This window comes from Jaculus jaculus, chromosome 1 (assembly GCF_020740685.1).
Source record: "Jaculus jaculus isolate mJacJac1 chromosome 1, mJacJac1.mat.Y.cur, whole genome shotgun sequence".
In the NCBI taxonomy this organism is placed as follows: Eukaryota; Metazoa; Chordata; class Mammalia; order Rodentia; family Dipodidae; genus Jaculus; species Jaculus jaculus.
In genome coordinates this window covers 12,246,101-12,269,127 of record NC_059102.1, presented here as the reverse complement: position 1 = coordinate 12,269,127, position 23,027 = coordinate 12,246,101, and the positions used below count along the sequence as shown (strand labels likewise).

At 47.3% G+C, this 23,027-nt stretch overlaps 1 protein-coding gene across 11 annotated transcripts in view; it reads right to left on the bottom strand.

Moving 5' to 3' along the window:
• Window positions 1-496: 496 nt before the first annotated feature.
• Fgfr2 (fibroblast growth factor receptor 2) overlaps window positions 497-23,027 on the bottom strand; it is a 125,091-nt gene continuing 102,560 nt past the window's right edge. For 10 of the 11 annotated variants that reach the window (XM_045145066.1, XM_004659282.2, XM_045145111.1 and 7 more), the window contains 7 exons: window positions 22,059-22,169; window positions 20,174-20,364; window positions 11,245-11,367; window positions 10,334-10,404; window positions 7,212-7,349; window positions 5,569-5,674; window positions 497-2,186 (listed from right to left, as the gene is read on the bottom strand). In XM_045145066.1, coding sequence (XP_045001001.1) covers window positions 2,022-2,186; window positions 5,569-5,674; window positions 7,212-7,349; window positions 10,334-10,404; window positions 11,245-11,367; window positions 20,174-20,364; window positions 22,059-22,169 — 905 coding nt within the window. In that variant the 3' untranslated portion in view covers window positions 497-2,021. Of the gene's footprint in view, window positions 2,279-5,568; window positions 5,675-7,211; window positions 7,350-10,333; window positions 10,405-11,244; window positions 11,368-20,173; window positions 20,365-22,058; window positions 22,170-23,027 lie in introns of all 11 variants that reach the window. The other variant, XM_045145108.1, reaches the window with a different exon arrangement.

Here is a 23,027-nt window from a genome sequence, read left to right as displayed (position 1 = left end):
AGCAGTCACCCTACCTCTGCCTCCCGGAGTGCTGGGATTAAACGCGTGTGCCATCATACCCAGCTTATAAAAAAGATTTTAAATTTGTGTGAGAGAGTACAGGAGCCCCTTTGGAGGTCAGAAGAGAGCCTCCTTCTCAAAGGTAGCCTTCCGCCTTGGTTGAGCCAGTCTCCTCTTGTTCATCCCGGTGTCGTGGGCCAGGCTGCTGGCCCATGAGGTTTTGAGGATTTGTCTCGGCCTCCTGTTTCAACACAGGCATGCATTGGAATGACAGTGGGTTTCTGGGGACCCAAACTCAGGTCAGGAGGAACTTTTACCCACTAAGCCATCTCCCCAGCTCCTTGAACCGACTTCTGATTTTTCCCTTGGATCAACCTGTCCCAGCCAACACCTCTGGCAAGTCACCTCGACATCTCCCCCGTGGCTATCCACCCACGCCACCAAGCATTCCCTCGGCACCTCCCCTCACAGGAAACCATTTGGTAAGACACAGGTATTAAAAAAATAAGCTGCGTGACATTTATTTTGTCTTGTTAACATTAATATCTGTAGAAACATTTTATTGTCAGTATAAAAATTAACAGGTTTTATTAAATACTTTCTCCAATTCTGTAATAGCACATAAAATCAGTGTCATCTGCATTCATGTTGCATGGCTATTAGCAAGGTGAGCGGGTGCTTCCAAAGCAAAACACGATGCCTGAACACGGAGCCAACAATACGGTGACATTCTGCCTGGGGCAGCTGCTGGACCAGATCTACGGGGTGGTCTTGTCAGAAATAGGCAGCCCCTCAGGTGATGGAAATTTCCCCCAAACTCTCAGCAGAAGAATGCTGGGTTTGGGTTTTCTAGGATGGCATGAACCTTCCCCAAAGGGCTTGCCGAGGACAAAGAACCCAGAAGCCGTGGTCAAAATCCACTGAGGAGAATCCAAGCTCATCTGACGGACGCGCAACTCGGGGCAGAGGCCAGCTGCCGGGGAGAAGCCATCCTGCGGTTGTGCCAACTGCGGTCTGTCCTCAGAGAGGGAACTAAGGCATCGTGGAACGAGGCTGCTGGGAACATTCGTCTTGGGAAGCCTGGTTAAGGGCGGGACAGATTGGATGGCAGAGCTGACCGCCAAAGCACACCTTCCTGGGAGCGGGCTCTTGCGATGTGGCCATCTAGGTGGATACAGCGGTCGTTTGACAGCAGAGTTTAAACACAGATTAAACACTTTTCCCCCAAGTTAGTCATATACTGTAAATAATTCTCTTCTCAGAGGATCTGGTAACTAGTTAAGTCCAAGCAATAGATTAACTAGTCCGCTGTGCTGCCTGCATAGAAATGCCACTTAAATTACCAAAAAAAAAAAAAAACTATAAAATGATTAATCGTTTTTGTATATTACCAATTCATTAATAAATTAATGTTATAACCATTTTCCCTGAAAGCAAAAGTATTTTCACCTCTGCTTGGTGAAAATTAAGAAATTCTGTCTAAGAACAGCATTTAGCAAGTATCTATTTAAAGACAGAGAGAGAGAGAGACCAATTTTTCTAGGTGCATCGGGACATCCATTTAAAATCAATACAAAAAATAATTCCTTGTAAATATATAATATATATTTATACATAATTTGAATATATTTACATACATCCAGCACCTATATACTGCATTTGTGCTCTGTAAGTGTGTGCTGACATATATTTTCTCCAATTATTACAAAATTAACAAGGAAGGCAGACCACGTCTGCCTTGAGTCCAACTGGGGCACCGCCTGTACCCACGGTGGGTCAGTGGGTGAAATGGCGGCTCGTGGCTGTCGCTGCTCCCAAAACATTCTTTTCCTGGCGAAGGTGACACATTTTCATCTGCATAAATCTTTACATGTGTGCCACGTCTGTTTCCAATTATTTACTCCTCTGAATCCATATATACACGTGACGGCGACAAGCTCGCAGAGGAGGCATGGCCTCCCTGTTCAGTGTAGGTAGATTCCAGGCACTGTCCTGTTTGGGGACAGGAAGACACTTTTCGCTCATGTTTTAACACTGCCGTTTATATGAGGGTACTGAGGCAGGCAGGGTTCGTAAGGCATGGGGTCCGGAGAGAACACAGAGTCATCTCCTGAAGAGCAAGAACTCCTTGTGTCTGGGTAACTAGGTGAATACTGTTCGAGAGGCTGAGAGAGGTCCAAGTATTCCTGAAAGAAGGGAAGAGAGACGTTTTATTTCATCTTGGATCAGGATAACAAGGTGAATATGGTTCGAGAGGCTGAGAGAGGTCCAAGTATTCCTGAAAGAAGGGAAGAGAGACGTTTTACTTCAAACACACACTCCTGATATGTCAATATCACAGGTGGGACAGGCCTGGGGCACCCCTGCAAGGTACAGAGGCCCAGCCCACCCTGACCCGAAGACCCCAACTTCATTTACTTTAGGCAGCCCCTAACATTTCACTTACAGCCCCTCATTAATAAGCCCCTGGCAAGAGGAAAATGATAAAGCCATGTTGACCTGTAGGCAACAGGTATCTCTGTACCCACAGGGAACTAATCACCTTCTCACTGGCACTCATGGCTCAAGTCCCAGCAAGCAGAAACACACAGCAGGCCCCCTTTAGCCAGACCATGAACACTTATTTTCTGAATTACATTCTAATGACGTCTTGTGGATAATTTAAGGGGGATACTGTACTCGGTACATAATTTAACAGACGTAATTCATTACTCTCTAGCTCTCTGGGTTAAAAAATGTAAACAGGTTTGAAAAAGGCTTGGATGCACTCATGTATGTTAAATCTGTAGCAGGATATTACGGGAACACTCAGGGATCTAGAAGTTTGGAGTTCTGAAAGCTTGAAATTCAGAAAGTGTCTTTGTTCCCTAATGCATCCACTGATGTCGCTACCACTGGGTCACCCAGAATTATACCTCCTTCATGTAGGGACGCAGTTGCCTGTTTTTTGTAGGGTCCATGACCTAAGGCTCTTTTTTATTACTTGCATTTATTTTTGTAGCTTTTTTTTTTTCTTTTAATTTTTTAAGGTAGAGTCTCACTCTAGCACAGGCTGACCTGGAATTCCCTGTGTAGTCTCAAGGTGGCCTCAAACTCACAGGGATCCCCCTGCCTCAGCCTCCCAAGTGCTGGGATCAAAGGTGAGTGTTGGCACACTTGGCCCCCTTTTCTTATAACTGACAATTTTTATACATACATATAGTACATTTTGATCATAAGCTCCCTCCCATTACCTTCTCGTCCCTTCCCTTCTCCCCATTTCCTTCCCATCTAGTCCTTCTACTTTGATGCTATTTTTTTTTCTTGTGTGTATATGTGACCCCCTGAGTTTAATCAGGGTTGTCTGCATGAGCATGGGTCCAGGGTTATTTACCCCAGCACATGCAACTCGCCAGTGGCTACACTACTGAAAAATTCTCTCCCTCCCACAGCAACCATTAACTGTCAATAACTCCTCAGGGAGAGATGGGGGCCTCTTGTTCTAAAGAATACTTTAACATTTGTAAATGCATGGGGAAAAATCAAAATAAGAGTCCTATCTTACGGCATCCAAATGACATGATATTCATGTAAAACTGTAAAAAATTCCCAATTTCAGGGTCCATAAAGCTTTAGCGACGCACAGACACTCATTTATTTACACACAGTCTGGGGCTGTTTTCATGCTATGGCGGCAGAGTTTCGACAGCGACCATATGGCCCTGGAAGCTGAGAATGTTTACTCTCTGGCCATTTACAGAAAGCGCTGGCTGACTCTGGTTTGAAATTTTGGAAAGACTCGGAATGGGGACTTCTCGGTCTTACTGCCTCTACTGCGCTGGCTCCGAGGGGTGGCTCTGCTTGCCTACGCAGAAGCCAGCAGCTCTTCCGTGGAAGTTTTGCTGAGAGGGGCAGAATCACAGACCACAGCATCAACCACCTCAGCGTTATCAGGAAAGAGCCCTTGGAATGTTGGCGACTGTGCGGATTTAAGACAAAACCCACTATAATTCATCACCAGGGTTGGCAAGCGACAGGGTCCCCATCCCAGGAGGGGGACGTGTCGGTTCCAACAACACCAGCATTAGCCGCACACCCCAGAAACAAACACGCCTGCCACATCAAAAGACAATTTTTTTTTTTTTTTTTTTTTTGCTTACAATGATAAAAATGAAATTTTGTCCTAAATGGAACCATTTTTCTCAGGCATATGGTAATGATTTTCAGAAGGAAAGAACCTTCGATTTTTATATCTGTTAGACAATATGGCCTTCTGCTTTCTTATTTTAGGATGCTATATATACATTTCAGCATGAACGGATACTGTAAATATATAAATATGTAACACTGAACACAGACAAGTACTCATTAACAGAGAACACTGGTGGGTTTTTTTCCCAGTTTTCCTCCCCACCCCAGCTTTTAAATGAAGCCATAACTTTCAGATCTGATAGGGGGAAAAATAGAATATCATTGGATTCCAAGCCTAGGGTTAAAGGAACTTATGCTAGAAACAACAATTTTGGCAGAAGAAGAAAGTTGCCTTTTTTTCTCCCCTTGAACTATTCCTTTTCTTTCAACGTCTGAAGGTCAGCTGTGTTCATTTAAAGCAAGCTCCCTTTATCTAAGACATCCACAGTCAGACACACAAGATAAAGTTGGGAAGACCTATATCACTACCTTTGACGTTTTTTTAATCACTCAAACTACTTTCTAAATCTGAAATTAAGTGTATTCTTTTCCTTCTGAAACATTTGGGAGGTTTTTAACTGTTTTGTCGTCGCAAAGACAGCTGTGTGTATCTTTTTATTTTCCTGTGTCAAGAAATATCATCCTCAGTGAATATCCCAATATCTACTAACAATCTCTAGTACGGGGACTTCACCAGTTTATCAGCTTTCAACCTTAAAGCCAAGACATGTCTGAATTTGGGCATTCACAGAATTAATCTTTCTTTGGTTGGTATTCATCAAATTTTATAGAAAATAATATTGTAATTATAGGTACCAGTTGTCACTGAAAAATTCTGCAAGTCACTCATTACTAGAAGGTGTGTGTGTGTGTGTGTGTGTGACCCTACAGGCACACTCGCCTGCTCACAGAAAGATGCAAGCCACAGGCTTTGCCAGACACACAAGTTGGAATTACAGGACCTCAGTGCCTTCTATCAAGATCATCAGCCCTCAGGGCACCAGCAGCTCTCCCATTATCTACCAGGGCACATAATGCACATCCCAGCTCCTTTCCACACACGGAAATGCTGCAGCCCAACGCTCCCCCACCCTTCCCTGCCCTCCTCCACCCACAGCCTGGGCCACACTATCTGTCAGCCATGAGGAGGGCTGTTCAGGAAGACCTCAGCTTCTGGTCATAGAACTCAGAATTTGCAAAAATGTAATCCTTTAAAAAAAAAAAAAAGTCAGGTCTGGAAAGAAGCATACGGTTTAGCTCTGACCCCTGTCGTGGGAAGGGTGGGGGGAATGATAAACTCTACCCCAGACTCCAACAGGGGAGCCTCCTGTATATAAAAACTTCAGCTGGTCTCCTAAGCCAGGCAAGGTCCCCAGGCTTCTGGAAGGAGGCTTTTACCTCGTTGGCTGTCAGAGTTAGAATCCGATCCAAATCCTCCACCAGCTGCTTGAACGTGGGTCTCTGTGAGGGCACCGCATGCCAGCAGTCTCTCATCATCATATACCTGGAAGAAAGGATGTCCCCAGTGAATTAACCTCGTTGAGCACTCGTTGCATAGCCACGGCCAGTTTAAACGGACAACAGGGAGATGTGTCCTAAATAATGAAATAGTACTAAATGAACACATCCATTACAAAACATCCCTGCACCTAGGATGCTTTAGGAAGGCAGCAATATCCAGGAATTAAAACAAAATAAAGATCTCTGTGGGTTGTTTTTTCTTCCCCCTACTATCTTCTGACACACACAAGAGCATCACACTCAGCAGGCACCTTGAGGACAAAAGAGGAGAGACATATGTTTGCAATGGGTCTCTTCTAACCTCAAACACTCCTCCTGCCCTGGTCACATTTGGGGTTTTGTCTTAAAGAGCCTGCTGACAAAGGTTCCTCAGTTTCGAGAAGCAGAGTTTATAAACCGCAACGTTAAGGTGAGGTTTATACAAGTCACCAGAGAGCTTCACCCAAACTTCCTGACTAACTCTCGGATGGGCCAAAGCTTCCCAGCCTTATCTTGATTATGAGTTTCGACAGACCCTCTGCGTTAGAAGCGAGCAGCACAATCAATGCCTTTATGTAATATGCTATAAAATGTGACCATTCATCAGACCTCCACTGTGCATGCACCAGGAGCACTCACGGGATTACTGATATCAAATCCCCGCGCAGAGACTTACACAATAGGCTGCAGTCTCTGGGACAATTACTTTCTTAGTCCACAGTGGCGGTGGGGGGCGGGGGGAGCCTCCCTTTCAAAGCACTGGTGCCATTGCACAAGGCACACATCACTAACAAACATAGCTCCACTTACCAAGTGACGTTGGCTTTTCTGAAAACCAACTTTACAGTCAGACATGATAACCCTAATGATGATACCATGGCAGACTTTTTGTTCTCTGCCCTACAAACTGGGCAAAATATGGGTAACCAGACACAAGACCATCCACCCTGAGGGAATACATTTGATTGGCAATGGCAATTCATTCTATCTATCTATATGCACGCACACACACACAGTCTCACTCTGTAGCCCAGGCTAGCCTCAAGCTCATGTGGCCATCCTACTACTGCCTCAGGATCCGAGTGCCAGAAGTATAGAGATGACTCACCACAGCTGGCTATAATGACAGCTGTCAATGGCCAGAGGTGATCTTGGAGGCCCTCCTCCTCCACTCGCCATGCTGGGGCTATGAACAGCCCTGTACCCTCTGCAAGTGTGGCCCTATGACATCCTAGCTTGGTGCCGATCTCTATGCATTTCTGTCACTCTGGGGCACAGCATGGTAGCCCAGGAGGAATCCCTGGTGGGCTCTACCTTTCCCTGGCAGCCAGACACTCTGTGACTTCAAGCTCACCCCACCCCCCCCACACCCGTTCTTTTGGACAAGCTGTGGTTGTCGGGGTAGCTGTGTATCTCAATTCTCAGCCAGCTTCAGCAATTCTTCTTCGAGCGTGTTTAGAAAACGGAGGCCTTGGGAAACCGAGATAAGTCAGACGTGGCCAGCCCGCTGCCTGGCCAGCAGGGGAGGCGACAGCCCTTACAGCTCATTGGTGCAGTTGGCCGGTTTGTCCATCCTGTGTCCTTCCTTGAGCAGCTTAAAAAGTTCCTCCACGGGAATCCCTGGGTAGGGCGAGCCTCCTAATGTGAAGATCTCCCACATTAACACCCCAAAGGACCAGCTGCAAAGAAGCAAGCAAGCAAAGCATTACTAATGCACCCACGCTGTAGAAACCTAAACCTGCTAGTTGAAAAAAAATAAACACCCACTCACTTCTTCAGTGCGTAGATAAACGAGCCCTCTTGCAATCCATGCCCCATGCCCTGCCCTGACCTCCCTAAACGATGAGATGAAGACACTCAGATGGAATTTTCCATCGGCAGACAAAAAAGACACAGACCATCGCTCTTAAAGTTTGTCTTACACACAGTGCTGGTGAGGTGAGGCGCCGAACCCCTTGACCTCAAGCTCTTTATGCTGCCATTTAGATACCCGTGTCCCTGTGTGCCTGACACTGGCATGTACAGCTGACAGACAAGGCCACAGAGACGACTCTGTAAGGGCACCTACCACAGGTGGCTGGGGCAGACCTCACAGGCCAAAGATCTTGTGACTCAGTATAACGGTGAAGGGAGCCAACACGGGGCAGGATGGAAGCATGAGAGAATGCCATGCCCCAGACAAGGCTCACATAGCAGAAAGAAAGTGAAAACACCTCTGGGGTGTCACGACACTTCACCGTTCAGAGAAACACTGTTAAGTCTAGTTCAGAGGACTTGGCCTCTGGGATGATCAGGCAAAGAGTTCCAGGTAACCCTATGAGAACTCACTCTAAAAGTGGGGCTTTTTTTATTTATTTTTTTTTTTTGAGGTAGAGTCTCACTCTAGCCCAGGCTGACCTGAAATTCCTGGAATTCACTATGTAGTCTCAGGGTGGCCTTGAACTCATTGCGATCCTCCTATCTCTGCCTCCCAAGTGTTGGGATTAAAGGTGTGCACCACGACACCAAGCTTAAAAGTGTTTTTTAATATATATTTTATTTATCTTTCTTTATTTGAGAGACAGCAATAGGCAGGGAAAGGAGAGAGAAAGAGAGAGAGAGAGAGAATGGGTGTGCCAGGTCCTCTAGCTGTTGCAAACAAACTCCAGATGTGTGCACCCCCTTGTGTATCTGGCTTACATGGGTCCTGGGGAATTGAACCTGGGTCCTTTGGTTTTGCAGGCAAGTGCCTTAAACACTAAGCCATCCCTCCAGCCCTGGGAACTCACTCTAGAGGTCAGCTTCGTCATCAAAATTGTACCCAGATTTTCTTTTGGGCAAAAACAGGAGCCTAATACAGGCACAGCCTGGGGCCTCAGCTTGTTCACCGAACAAATGAAAATGGTGCCTTTTCCTTCCAAGACCATGGATAGGACCAAGCAGGCTGGAGCAAAATCAGCGTCTGCCCCAGAAATCCTCCTGCTCACGCTACTAAAAAACATGCATCCGTTTTTTTTTGGTTGTTGCTGCTGTTAAAAAAAAAAAAAAAAATTCCCTTTGGAATAATTAATAGACCCACAGGAACTTGCAAAAATAGTACCTTTTACCCAATGACAACATCTTCCAACTGAATTTCCAAATCTACAATATCAGCTGGAGCCTGGCTCTAACAGCATTCTGTGTGTCATCACAAAAATATTATGTAATTTTGACTATATTTCTAGAATGCTATCAAAAGCTATCAGAAGACCTTTCTTTAAAAAAAAAAAAGGCCGAGTGGGGCGACGTGCTCCTTTAATCCAAGCACTCAGGAGGCTGAGGTAGGAAGGAGGGGTGCAGTGAGTTAGAAGACAGCCTGGGACTACAGAGTGAGTGCCAAAGTCGGCTTGGGCTAGAGTGGGACCCTACCTCGAAAAATTAATAATAATAGTAATAATAGTAATAATAATAATAACCCCTACAGCAAATAGGCACAGTAGAGATCCTGAGGTGACCCTATGTTGTTATTTGAATATGAACCGGGCCCCTGTAGGACTGTGTTTTTGAATACTTGGTCCCAGGTGACGACACTGTTCGGGAAGGTTCTGGAACCTTCAGGTGGAGCGTGAGGTTTGACAGCCTGGCCTCACTTCCTGTTTGCAGACTCTGGCTGCCTCCCGCTCCTGCCTCCATAGTTCTCCCCAACCCAGATTGACTGCATCTGTTCTTGAAGCGCAAGCCAATGGGAACCCTTCCTTCCTCCAGCTACTTCTTTTCTTGTTATTTGGTCATAACCATGAGAGAAGCATCACTCTATGATGAGCCTGAGTCAGGAGAAGGACCTGTACCTAAATATGCAGGAGTTTGGGAGTTTTTATTTTCATTTTTCTTCTATTTAAAGACAGTAGCTCGGGCTGGAGAGATGGCTTAGCAGTTAAGGAGCATGTCTGCAAAGCCAATGGACCTCGGTTCCATTCCCCAGGACCCACAAAAGCCAGATGCACACGCATCTGGAGTTTGTTTGCAGTGGCTGGAGGCCCTAGCGTGCCCATTCTCTCCCCGCAATCCGTATGTGCCTCCCTCTTTCCCTCTCACAAAGAAATTAATTAATTCAAAGAAATCAGTATGTAGCTGCATATCTTTGGTTGGCCTTGACCCTGTGATCCTCTTGCCTCACACTGCAATCTTAGGCTTATTTCACGGCAGCATCCAACTAGGAGTATTTTCTTTTTTGGGGGGGGGGGGATTTCAAGGTAGGGTCTCACTCTAGCTCAGGCTGACCTGGAATTCACTATGGAGTCTCAGGGTGGCCTCAAACTCATGGCAATCCTCATACCTCTGCCTCCCAAGTTCTGGGATTCAAGGCGTGCGCCCCCAAGCCCGGCTAGGAGTATCTCTTTAAGGGAGTGAAGAGTGTACCACCAGCTTGGCAAATGAGGCAGAGTTTTGTAGATACATATGTGTCACCTATGACCTTCGGAGCGTGCTTCCTTTATGGCAGGAAGCGGGTGGCCCCACTACCTGAATGCAGGCATATTAATGACCAAGAGCCAGGTTCCAATCCCCCATGGGCTTATCTTGTCTGCGCACCCTGACTGACACCTGTGTCTCCTATGAGTGTGAGGAACACGGGAGCCACCCAAGAGCATGTGACATTCCCAGGACTCAACCCCGTGGAGAAATCAGAGAGAAGGGAGTCACTTACACGTCACTCTGATGGGTGTAGACTCTATCAAAAAGGGCTTCGGGAGCCATCCACTTCACAGGAAGTCGGCCCTGCAAACACGAAGGAGAGGCGCAAACGCACAGGTTAAAACAAGACTTTTCGGGGAGGGACTCACAAGCCCCACCCCCAACTCCTAAAGGAGCTTGGGCAGTTAATGGTTGCTGGGGAGAGGAGAAATCCTGTCCTTTAGTGGTGTCCCCACGGGCATTTTACCCATGCTCCATTAAATAACCCCCGACCCACGCTCATGCAAGCCACCCTGACTTAACTCAATGGGTCACACACGGTCTGCACGCATTAAAAGACAGGAAGGCCTGAAAGGCGCTATCAGGGAAGAAGGAATTTAGCAGCAGTGGGAAGAGATAAGAATGTAATAAGGGGTGAAGGTGATGAAAATAATTATATAAATAGATGAAACTGTCCAACAGTAAATTAAGAAAAAAGTTTAAAAATTATAGCTAGCTCAGAAAAGTTGACTTTCTAATGGATTTCATCAGCCCACCACTAAGAAATAAACTCCAACCAGCACTGCCCAAATGCCCAAGAACACACCTAGGTCCGTGATAAAGGGCCACGTCCTCAGAGTTCACTGCTCTCGGCCTCCCCAGCACACACACATGACCAATGTGGAGGTCAACACTGAACCCAGTAAACTTCTAGGCCCTTGACTTTGCTAAGAAGGGTCTTGAAAAGAGCCAGACAAAACCCTAGGGGCTATAGATGACTCTATGTACAAGAGTGCTCCACGTTGATTAAACCCATCTCAGCCCAACTGTGCTTACACAGAGTTAAGCCAAAACCAGGATGAAGTACAGAAATGAGTCCCCGGAACCTGCATCTCGGTGCCCCGACCCCAACCCACATCCAGCTACGATACGCCACAGACTTACATTCGTGGTCTTTTTGTAATAGTCTATATTGTTGATATCCCTGGCCAGTCCGAAGTCTGCTATTTTCATCACGTTGTTTTCTGTTACCAACACATTTCTGGCTGCTAAATCTCGATGGATGCACTGCAGTGGAGAAAGATGAGAAGGAAATACTTTCAAAATGTTTCAAGAACCAAAAGAAAATAGATTATTTATTATTATTTTTTGAAAGACAGAAAACACACCTCAAGTACAAGCCTACTGTTACTGTACTGGAAAAGCCAGCCTGGGGCTGTAAGATCCAGATGCTTGAGAAGAACCAGCATGAGTCTCGAACAAGACACTGGCCTTTATTTTCTGATTCAACTAAACGAAAACCAAGGTCTCTGCCCTGTCAGAGAGCACAGAGCACAGGAGGGCTATAGGACCACACTGCTTTTTCCTGCAAGTGTCCACAACAGCGGTGTCCCCTCTCCCAGCTCCACACTGGACTGGTATTTGGTCATCCTAAAATCTCAGCTCAGTGCATGCTGTCTCCTCTCTACGGCTCAATTTTCAGATGCGTGGGTTAAGCACAGGGCTCTCATCGTCTGCTTCTCCTGATCACATCTCTACCCATTCAGACCTCATGTGCTACGAACAGTATGGTATCAGAAAGTCCTAGCTCTATTAAGTTCTGTATTTCTTTTTTCTGTAAACAGCGTCTTTTTTTTTTTTTAACCACACCCTCTCCTAACATAGAAGACATTTCACTGTTAGGTTCTGAAGACTTAACATCCCAAATTTTCTCTGCTGTTTTGGAAACTGTAGATGTCTTAATTATTTTTGATAACTGTCCCTTCACTGCTCCCCAGTACCCCTTCCCTTGGCCCAATCTTATGTTTCGTATCCTCACAGACTCTTGGGCTGGCTCCTCTGTTCTTCTGTCCCTCAAAAGTAGAGAAACTGTGTCTTTGGGTTCGTGTGTTTCTGTCTATCTTCACACCAGTTCTTAGGTACACAAAAGAGTTGCAGACTCCCACCTCCATGCTGGGCTCTCTGCTTATGCTCAGTCCCATGGTAACACACGTCACCACGGACAATGGCATGCTCTGGACATCTCAGAGTCAAGGTTTCTGCTCCTCTGGTTCCTGCCCTTTTCGTGTCTATCTTTTTTGAACAAAAAATATATCTTGGGCTGCAGAGAGGACTTAGCAGTTAAGGCACTTGCCTGCAAAGCCAAAGGACCTATAAGCCTAATGTTCTGGGTTCAATTCCCCAGGATCCACGTAAGCCAGATGCACAAGGTGGTACAAGCATCTGGAGTTCATTTTCAGTGGCTGGAAGCCCTGGCATGCTCTCTCTCTCTCCCTCCCTCCCTCTCTCAGATAAATAAATAAATATTTAAAAAATATTTTATTTGTTTGCAAGCAGAGAGATACATACAGAGAGAAAGAGAGAATGGGCACACCAGGGCCTCCAGCCACTGCAAACAAACTCCAGACACATGTGCCACTTTATACATCTGGCTTATGTGGGTCCTGGGGAATCAAACTCAGGACATTAGGCTTACAGGAAAGTACTTTAACCACTGATCCATCATCTGTCCAGTCCTCTCCTTGTCTCTTCATCAGCATGTTTTAACTCCAAAAGGTCTCTCTGGTCTGTCCCCGCTGTCAGTCCCTCAGGCCAGGCAGTGGTCCTTGTGTGCCCTCTCCCCACCCCCATGGCCTGCTAGACCGTCTACCTCGCAGGCCTCCACGCATCCAAAGCCAGCCCGATTCCCCTTCTACACCTCACTGAATTGTGTTTCAGAAAGACATCGACCACGTCAAAGCTGCAGGGAGGAGGAGACTGGAGACGCTGTGCCATTCAGGCCTAACAGAGAAAGTGCTTCTCAGACAACAGGAGGGGCAGGGGTGAAAGATGCCGTTTTCAGAAAGGAAATACAGGAGTGGTGGAAAGAGGCTTTAGGGAGCACAATGTGTCCCTTCCTGGCTCATCTCCTGACTGATGCTCATATCTCCTCTCTCTCAGTCTCGTCCATCACAGCACACGACCCACGCAGGGCCCGAGCTGTGTCTGCCCCACTACTGGACTGAGTGCCGTGATATCTGCCGTAGCAGAGCCGATGGCAAATGTGTCGTCCTGATAGTAACTCTGGTCTCAGAAAGGTCAAGTGAGTACAGCATCCCTGTTTGCTGTCTATAATTGATATGCTCTTAAGCCGCTGTGTTTTGACTATTCCGTGATGTTATTTAGATTCATGGCAATTAAGGCCCCTTTCAAATCAAATCCCTCTACATTTGGAAGGAGTATAGTATAAAGAAGCAATCACCACCAAATACTTATTTAGGGCTGGAGAAATGGCTGAGCAGTTAAGGCGCATGACTGAGAAGCCTAAGGACCCAGGTTCAATTCTCCAGGTCCCACGTGAGCCAGATGCACATGGTGGCGCATGTGTCTGGAGTTCATTTGCAGTGGCTGGAGGCCCTGGTGCACCCTTTCTCTCTCTCTCTCTCTCTTTCTATATCCCTCTCTCTCTCCCTTTCTCTCTGTCTCTAATAAATAAACAAATAAATAAATCTTTAAAAAAAAAAAAAAAGATTGTTGGGGCTGGAAAAATGGCTTAGCAGTTAAGGCACTTGCCTGCAAAGCCAAAGGACCTTCGTTTGATTCCCCAGGACCCACGTTAGCCAGATGCACAAAGTGGCACATGCGTCTGGAGTTCGTTTGCAGTGGCTGGAGGCCCTGGTAAGCCCATTCTCTCTCTTTCCCTCTCTCAAATAAATAAAAATATTTTTTAGAAAAAGCTTATTTACACTGGTTATGGGCAAAAGTTAACTATCACAAGAGGCACAAGTGTGCGTGTGTGTGTGTGCGTGCGTGCGTGTGTGTGTATGTGGGGTGCACAAATTCATGTATCGCATGTACACACATGTCAAAGCCAGAGAAAGACATGGGTCTCCCCTAGCTCTCTTCTATCTTATTTCCCTAACCCTCCTGGCTTCCTGGAGCTTGCTCTTTTTCAGTTTGATTAGCTATCAAAGAAGTCCAAATGATCTTCGGGTTTCTGTCCTCTTCGGTGCTAGCATGCACAGGCATGCACAGTCACGCGCAGCTTTTTACGCGGGTGCAGGGAATCACACTCAGGCCCCCGTGCACGCACGGCCAGCGCTCCTCCCTGCCAAGCCACCTTGCCAGCCCCCAAACCAGAGGCTCTAATCCCACTGGGCAGGTGGAGCTAGGACCCGCCTCTGACAGGCACTCCACGAACAAGCGCTGAAAACGGAGCAGGGCCAGCAAGCTCAGACGTACCAGCGAGGAGTCGCTGGGCGCTGCCCCCACTCCCAAGCTCCTCCGTGCTCACCGGCTTCTGGGCTCAGGCTGAGGCAGAGATGGGGCAGCAGGCAAGCCACCCAGGTCTGCCTGTTCCTGGCCAGACCCGGAGTGGGAAACATGAGAGCTCCCAGGGCCGCCTGCCGCTGTGCCTGGCCTGGAGGGTGTGCCCAGTCTAGAGGCCTCTTTCAGTTGAACTTCCAAACCCAGGGCCAAGCAATCCTGGTGGCATGCTCCCACCAACATGCGCTCTGTGTGTCTGGCTTCCCCTGCACTCAGCTCCGACCACACATCAGGGCTCAACGGGAGGTTACTGCCATCATCTTGATCACCCTGCATCCCAGGGTGCGGGGGAATACCAAGGGCCCCCTCTGGGCGGAACAGAAGACTTGGAATCAGCACCCAAGGAAAAGAAAATAACTAAAGGGAAGCCAAAACCTCACGATGCACAGAAATCTGAGTTGTTCTCCAGCCCGGAATGCTGACTGTTTATATAATGAAGGCCCAGGGACAGTTCGCTATTCCTTTTTGCTATAGGTGAAGGGTCACTAAGGGAAGAAAGACCAACGTCCCTGTGATATGGACTATGCTGAGCCATGGCTGAGCAAATGTGATTCCCCTGACAACCTGTGAGATGGGAAGGATTATAATCATTTCATAGATGGGGATGATGGGGGTTGTTTTAAACAAACAAACAAACAAAAAAACCAGGGCTGAGGAGATGACTCAGTGGTTAAAGGCATGTCTGCAAAGCCTGGTGGCCTGGGTTCAATTCCCCAGTGTCCACATAAAGCCAGACACACACAGTGGTACAAGTGTCTGGAGTTTGTTTGCAGAGAGACAGGAGGCCCTGGTGTACCTATTCTCTCTCTCTCAAGTAAATAAATAAAAATAATTTAAAAGGCCAAACAATTTTAAAACTGCTCAGGCTTAAACTTTGAAAGTTTAAATGGGTTTGGAATTTGGGTAGAAACTGAAAAAAAAAAATCAGTATGCAGTTGTGGTGGTTTGATTGAGGTGTCCCCCATAAAGTTAGGTGTTCTGGATGTTAGGTTCCCCAGTTGATGGCAATTGGAAATTAAAGTCTCCTGGAAGGAGGGTATTGTTGGGGGTGGGCTTATGGGTATTATAGCCAATTTCCCCATGCCCATGTTTGGCACACACTCCTGTTCCTGTTGTCCACCTTATTTTGGACAGGGGGTGATGTCCACCCTCTGCTTATGCCATCGTTTTCTCTGCCATCATGGAGCTTCCCCCTTGAGCCTATAAAACCAAAATAAACCTCTTTATTTCCCACTAGCTGCTTTGGGTTGGGTGATTTCTACCAGCAATGCAAACCTGACTGCAACAGCAATGAAATAAGAAATAGCAAGGGTTTTTCCAAACGGCGTAAGATTCAAATGCACATTACTGGCTGAACGAGTCTACGTTGCTTGTCTGGCTCCGGGCCCTTACTCAGCAGAGGCACGTACACAGGTGAAGGTATGTGAGGCCAGGAAACTGTCCACTCAGGTACAGAACTCCAGCAGTCCTCCTTTCACAAGCCCACTGCTCCCCTCCGTGAGGAGAAGGCTGACACTTCCCTGACTCCTGACCCTCCACCTTCTAGAAGCTGTCCTCCGTTTCTAGAAGACAGGGCCTCTTTAAGGAAGTGTTCTTCGGATCTTCATGGACCACCAGTCAAAGCCGCTCCAGGCCCTTCACTGCAGGTGCACCTGAGCAAGAGGCGCTGGGACCAGGGAAACATTACTGTCCCTCCACCCCGGGCTCTTCGGAAAAACAGTGAACAAACCATACAGGGCTCTAATGAAAGCCTGGCACAGGAGCACAGCTGGTCCGGATTGAACCCTGGTCTGGGCCCGGCCCCTTCACTCTGGGAACCTACAAGTCTCATTCCAGAAGAAAGAACAGGCATTCTGCCTGCCTGGACTCAAATATTCCTGCTGCATCCTTAGCACTCAGTGATCCTAACCCCACTAATGGCAGATGGCTTTGAGGGTTCATATGGACTTTATGTGAAATACTGCCATTGCGTCTGGTCTACATAGGATCTCAAAAGGTGCCTGATGGTTAGCCATGACAGTAACTACCATCATCACAATGTTATTCACAGGGTACTTCCCTACTCCATTCTGCCATCCGAAAATGTATTCACTCCCCTACTTTGCAAAGTTCGTATGACTCAGTGTTCTCTCCACTGGAGCCAGCAGCTACAAACCCAGAAAGGCCTCAGACTACAGCTCTGTGACCAGAATGGCAAGCACGCTACTGTCCCTTTTCGGAGGAGGGACTTACCGCTGACTCCAGCCCCCTTTCAGAAGCCCTCCTCAGTGAGCCATATCCTGGCTTTTCTCCTAAATGGCACCCAGAGCCTCCTTGGCCTTATAATTTCTTCCATTTCTCAAGTCCCTCGTGTAAGCATCTTCCCGGGTGACAGTTCTGCACCAGAAGCTGCACCCGCCTGCGCAGCCCCGTGCCCTGCCGACCACGAAGCTGGGCTTCAGCCCGTGGGGTGCTCGCTGGTCTCGCCCCTCTACCGGCTCTCAATCATGTTCAGTGCAAACTCTGCATTTTCCACCAAAATCCAGTCCCTGCCTGCTCTCCCCCAGACACTTCCCAAGTGTCGCTGCATAGCAGGGTCGTCCTTGACAGCTCCTTTCCCCTCCCTCACCCACCCAAGATCTTGACTGGCAAAATGTGTTAAAAGCCCTGAGGGCCAAGTCCAGGTTTCCAGCCTCTGGAGCTTTATGGCCCTGGGTGAGGAGGACGAATCACAATGTTTGTTTCCAAGTTTTTATGCACTTTTTTTTTTTTATTACATGTTGATTGGCAATCTGTCACTCACGATTCCCCTTCCAAGAAGAGAGGAGAAAGAGCACTACGGAGTATTTGTTCAATGACTGAAGAAAATGACAAGGCCAGTGCCCCCACCGTGTCTTGTATCAGCAGCAGGCCTCTGCTGGACACAGACCCACTTCCCCATCTCCCATGCAAGGAACGCTCCCAGTGACCAAGCCCAGAGCGACCGCATGGACCACCTATGTCTGCCTGCTCCTACCCGATGTGATGGCTCTGCGTGTCTGCCAGATTTGCCTCTGAGCTTTACTCACCGGTGCTCTGGGCTCTCCCCGCCTCCCACCATGCACTAGAAAAGTCCATGGCAGGGCTGGACAGATGGCTCAGCGGTTAAGGTGCTTTTACCTGTGAAGCCTAAACACCCAGGTTCCATTACCCAGAACCCATGTAAGCTGGATGCACATGGTGGCACATGCGTCTGTAGTTTGTTTGCAATGGCTAGAGGCTCTGTCTGGCACGTCCATTCTCTCTCTCCCTCTAAATAAGTAAATAAATTAAATATTTGAAAAAAAGTGAGAGGCAGACATGGAAGACACTTCACACGTCTGAATGCTCCCAGCATTCAATGGTGGAACATCACTAATCTAAAAATCCCAAACATGTTCAATGTCAACATATCATAAGTCAAAAATTCCAGACCTCAAGACTGTTTCATGTGCTATATGGATGTATGTCTCATGTGTTTATGTATGTATGTATGTGTATATGTATGTATAAAATATAAAGTGAGTTTTTGTTTAAATTTGGGTTATATCCCCAAGATACTTCATTTTGTAAACAAGTGTCTTTAACTGCTAAGCCATCTCCCCAGCAGGATATTTGAAGTTCAACAGTCTAAATATTAAAATGCTAATATTCTAAAATCTGAAATATTGAAATGCAAATATTCTAGAATCCAAAGGAAACACTTCTGGCCTCAAGCAATTTAGATAAGAGGTATTATCCCATCTATAGCTCCTCATCTTAACACAATGTCATCACCACCCCCTTGATGATGGCAATATCATTTAAGATACAATCCACATTCAGGTTTAAGTGGTTACAACAGCCTTGGAGAAGGCGGCCACCCATCTAACCTCCCACTGTAAAGCATAAGCCAGGGGCTGGGGGCAGCCTACCTTGCCTTCTGACTCTCTTTTAATCTGCAAACCATCTCTCCCCAGATTTTTTTTCCTTTCCTTTCCTTTCCTTTTTCTTTTTCTATTTTTTTTTTCCTGTGAGACCAAATCTCATGCACCTCACGTTGGCCTTGCACTAGCTGACAATGACCTTGAATTTCTGATCGTCTTGCTGTTAGCTCCCCCCTCCCCTGTGTCCCCCCTCCCCTGTGTCCCCCCTCCCCTGTGTCCCCCCTCCCCTGTGCTGGGGTTACAGGGGTGTGCTGCCAAACCCAGTTTTCCTTCAGCACGAGGAATTGCACCTTTTTAAGTATTTTGTTTATTTATTTGAGAGAGAGAGAGAGAATGGGCACACCAGCGCCTCAAGCCACTGCAAACTCCAGATGCATGTGCTCCCTTGAGCATCTGGCCTATGTGGATCTTGGGGAATCAAACCAGGCTCCTTTGGCTTTGCAGGCAAATGCCTTAACTGTTAAGCCATCTCCCCAGCCCTGAACCTAGGACTTTTTGTGTGTGCTAGGCAAGCAGTCTACGAGCTGAGCTACATCTGTAGCCTACCCCAGCATTTTTTTTTTCTTTTGCCTTTTGTGACACAGATATTCTGAAGCTGTCTCTCTCCCATGTCCCACTTCCTGGATCTTTCTGGCTGTTTCCTGATACCAAAGATCTTTTGAATGGCAAACTCCCCTGCAAATATGCACATGCACAAAATCAGACCTCAAAGCTGCTCAGATTGGTTTCTTAAAAGCCCCTATGTTGGGAGGTTTCTTAGGGGTTAAAATTTTTTAGAAAAGTTCTACGCTGTGGACTCTCTAGAAAACCCAGCAACACACGGTGACTCTGCGTCATGTTCCTACATGACAGAAAGCAGGGGTGAGGAGCAGCTGTCCCCTGAGTCTCTACCCACTATATATTCTGACAAAGGCCACCTCATGGCACTAGGAAGGCCCCTGAGGATCCAGGTGACAAGGGCTCTCCTCTCTTTGGGGACCCGAGGAATTCGAGGAAGTGCCAGGCCAGGGAGGAGCCCAGCCCACCTTGGCTCACAGAGGACCCTCTGGTCCCCAACCCAGAGTGCATGCAGAGGAGGGGTCCCTTGAGTCCTTCCAAATGCCCAGGAGGACTCGGGGCACCTGCCTAACTGTTCCAGGATAACTGGAATGTTTAGAGTTCCACTGTAAATGGCATGCTTGGAATGCCAGCAATTCACCTCAGGGGACCTGGCCAACTCTGACCACAGTCATCACCTGAAGGAAACAAAATAAACTCAGATATCCAGGACTCAGTGTTTCCAAAATACCGGCGCTTGATCTTTCTTCTTAGACTGCTTGAGCTCAAAATCCTAAACCTAACACCTGAAGTCTCCATCCCCAAACCAGGAATCATGAAAGCGGGACTCAAAAAGAACAACAGCCCGGCCCCTCCCGCCTCCGGGAGCATCCCGCCAGCCCCCATTCTCAGAGCCGAGTTTATGAGGCTGCTGCGGCCTTTTCAAGAGTTCATTAAACTCCAACGTGAATAACTCCAAAGCAATTTTCCAGGATGTACAAGACATGCAAGGACTCGATCAAGTGAACGAGCATGTCTAAACTGCCGGCCTTCTTCAAAGACACTTTTAATTGGCTTAAGCCCAGTCAAGTAGAATGTGGACGACTCACTTTTTGTGAAGCCAAGTACTCCATGCCTCTGGCCAGCTGGTAAGTGGAGGACACCAAGTCCTTAAAGGTCATCTGCTCCTCAGGAACGCGGTTAATGTCATAAGAGTACTCCATTCCAGGTGGCCTCCTGGCTCGGAGGTATTCGCGGAGATTGCCTTTCGAGGCATACTCCACTATGACATAGAGTGGCCCTGGTGACAGAGAAAAGCAGCTCCCTTAGGGCAATGAAGGCAGGGCCCACCCTTCGGTGACTCAGCAAGAAGTTTGTAGTCAGTATAACTCAACGGTGTGGAGGTGCTGAGGACCAGACTGGGGACCTCGGCATACTAGACAAACACTAGGCAAGCACCCTCGCCCAGAGCTGCATCTCCAGCCCTATCCTTTTTTTTTTTTAAGTGGGTGCATGCAGAAATAGTATGTAAAGTCGACAGCACCTACATTCTAATTGCTCCAAAATGATAGCCACCTTTGTATCATGATACCCCTTCCCAAGGTTTAAAGAAATAAAAGGAAGGCCCACTGTATTAACCTTCCCTATTTTTGCCTCCTCTTCTCGGGCCCCACTGGAGAGCAGCAGCCATTAGACGCCTGCTCCCTCTGGTTCACTTGAAGCTCTCATGTGCATTGTACGTTAAATACATTACAATTACTTGTGATCCTCCTGCCTCAGCCTCCCATACACTGGGATTACAAGTGTGCACAACCATGCCTGGCTTAAAATGTATTATTTTAAACTTCATGAATGAACAGCAAAGGTAGAAGACTACACCATTTACATTTAGGGATTATCTCTATGGAATCCAGTTAGGTTGACAAAACAATACATGTACATCTACCCATATTCTATCTGTCCTGTGAACACACCACATGGTGTCTACACCCATGGGCATTTAGGGTATCTCCACATTTCTGCCTTAGCCAAGAGTGGGTGAGAACACTGCTATACATGCTCCCTTATACACACATACAGGTGCTATGATCTCTCATGTTATAGATTTGCAAGTTAGCAAGCAATGGTCCAACAGGCCAGATCCTGCCCACCGCCTGTCTGGCTCACATTGCCTGGCACATAGCCAGACCAGTTCACTTCTGTATTATTTGAGGCTCCTTCCTCAGTACACTGTCAGTGAAGAGTATTTGCAACAGCGAGCCAAGATCCACAAAAGCCTAAAATATCTACAATTGCCCTTTACGGAAAAAGGTTACAGATCCTCATATAGGCTGAAAGGAGAAACTGCTCAGTCAAACCCAGGCATTTTCAAGTCCACTAATTACTGTCAAGTTGATTCCCCAAGGGCCAGTAGGCACTCTCTGGAAGCGATGGGGGGGGGGGCATCCCTTCCCTGGGGGAAGTGTGCTCCTTCGTTCCACTTTCTCTCTATGCAGCTATTCTTGACAGCCCAGCCATCTGCTGCCCACAGCAAGATAGGATTCCTCAGCCCCCATTTTAAGGAAAGTTCTTGGCCAGGACAACGTTCTTACTGAGAAATCTCTTGGCCCATACAGGACAGAACCACCAGAAGAATGTCTTTTCTACACAGCAGGTCCCTGCCCCCAACTTCCCATGTCCCCCCAGGGGCTGATACATGTCCCCTTTGTGTTCATGTCTGATAACATGTTCCTAAGTGACTTCATTACTTTTATTTATTTTTTTTATTTTTGAGACAGAGTCTCACAATGTACCCCAGACTAGCCTCAAGCTTAGAACCCTCTTCCTCTCCTAGGTGCTGGAAGAAGACGGTGCTATGCTTCTGGCCAGGTTAGACGCAAAAATACGCCCTTGAGGTATCCTGGGAGCAGAACCCAACAGCTCAGCTGTTTCTCTACCGGTTCTGACAGCCAGCACTGTAGTTTATGGACAGACAGGGCGCTCCATCCCACTCACCGTCCTGGGTACAGGCCCCCAGGAGATTGATGATGTTCTTGTGCCTGCCGATCATCTTCATCATCTCCATCTCTGACACCAGATCAGAAAGGTCTTTCTCTGTGGCATCGTCTATGGGCAGTAAGTAGGTGAACAGCAAAATCAGTTCATTTCTTCCAGTTCCCAGGCACTGCCAAACTCTTAGTTAGAACTGCATGAAGCTGGATGTGAATACTTCCTGATCATCTCCCTTGTTTGATTGGTGAAGGACCAGGCAGGGGACTATCCTGCTCTGGGTCCAAGAGGTCACTGGAGGTCACATGGCCAACAGGCAGGATCAGACCCTCCAACACTAAGGTCAAGTATTTTGCAGCAAACCTTTTTTTTTTTTTTTTTTTTTTTGGTTTTTCGAGGTAGGGTCTCACTCTGGCCCAGACTGACCTGGAATTCACTATGGAGTCTCAGGGTGGCCTTGAACTCATGGCGATCCTCCTACCTCTGCCTCCCGAGTGCTGGTGCAGCAAACCTTTTTGATGGTGAAATAATTCCATCCTCTGCCATAGCTAACCCGCCTTATAGAAAATATACCAAGCGTCCTGCTGCCCCCCACCAAAACAAAACAAAACAAAAAAACTGGGCTAAGAGTGTCCTTTATTCATCCTTCTCCCTAAGGTCACCACAACAGAATTTATCAGGTGACTGCTCCCTATGCTTCCACAGCTAGGTCAGCAGGGTCACTCAGGGATGTTCAGACTCCCATGAACACAACTGGGCATTTACATCCCCTGGGTCACTGCTTTCCTGTCCCCAGGCTCCACACCAGCCCCAGTCCCATGAGCTCCTTTTTAGCTTCTAAGAGACTCTCCAGGGCTGAATTGGCCTCATCTTCGCTTTATCCAAAACTGAAGGCGTCCTATTCCCCGAGCCGTCTGCTCCCATCAGAAATACCCATTTCCCCTTAGGTTGAAGTGGAAATCCAGGTCCTGAATT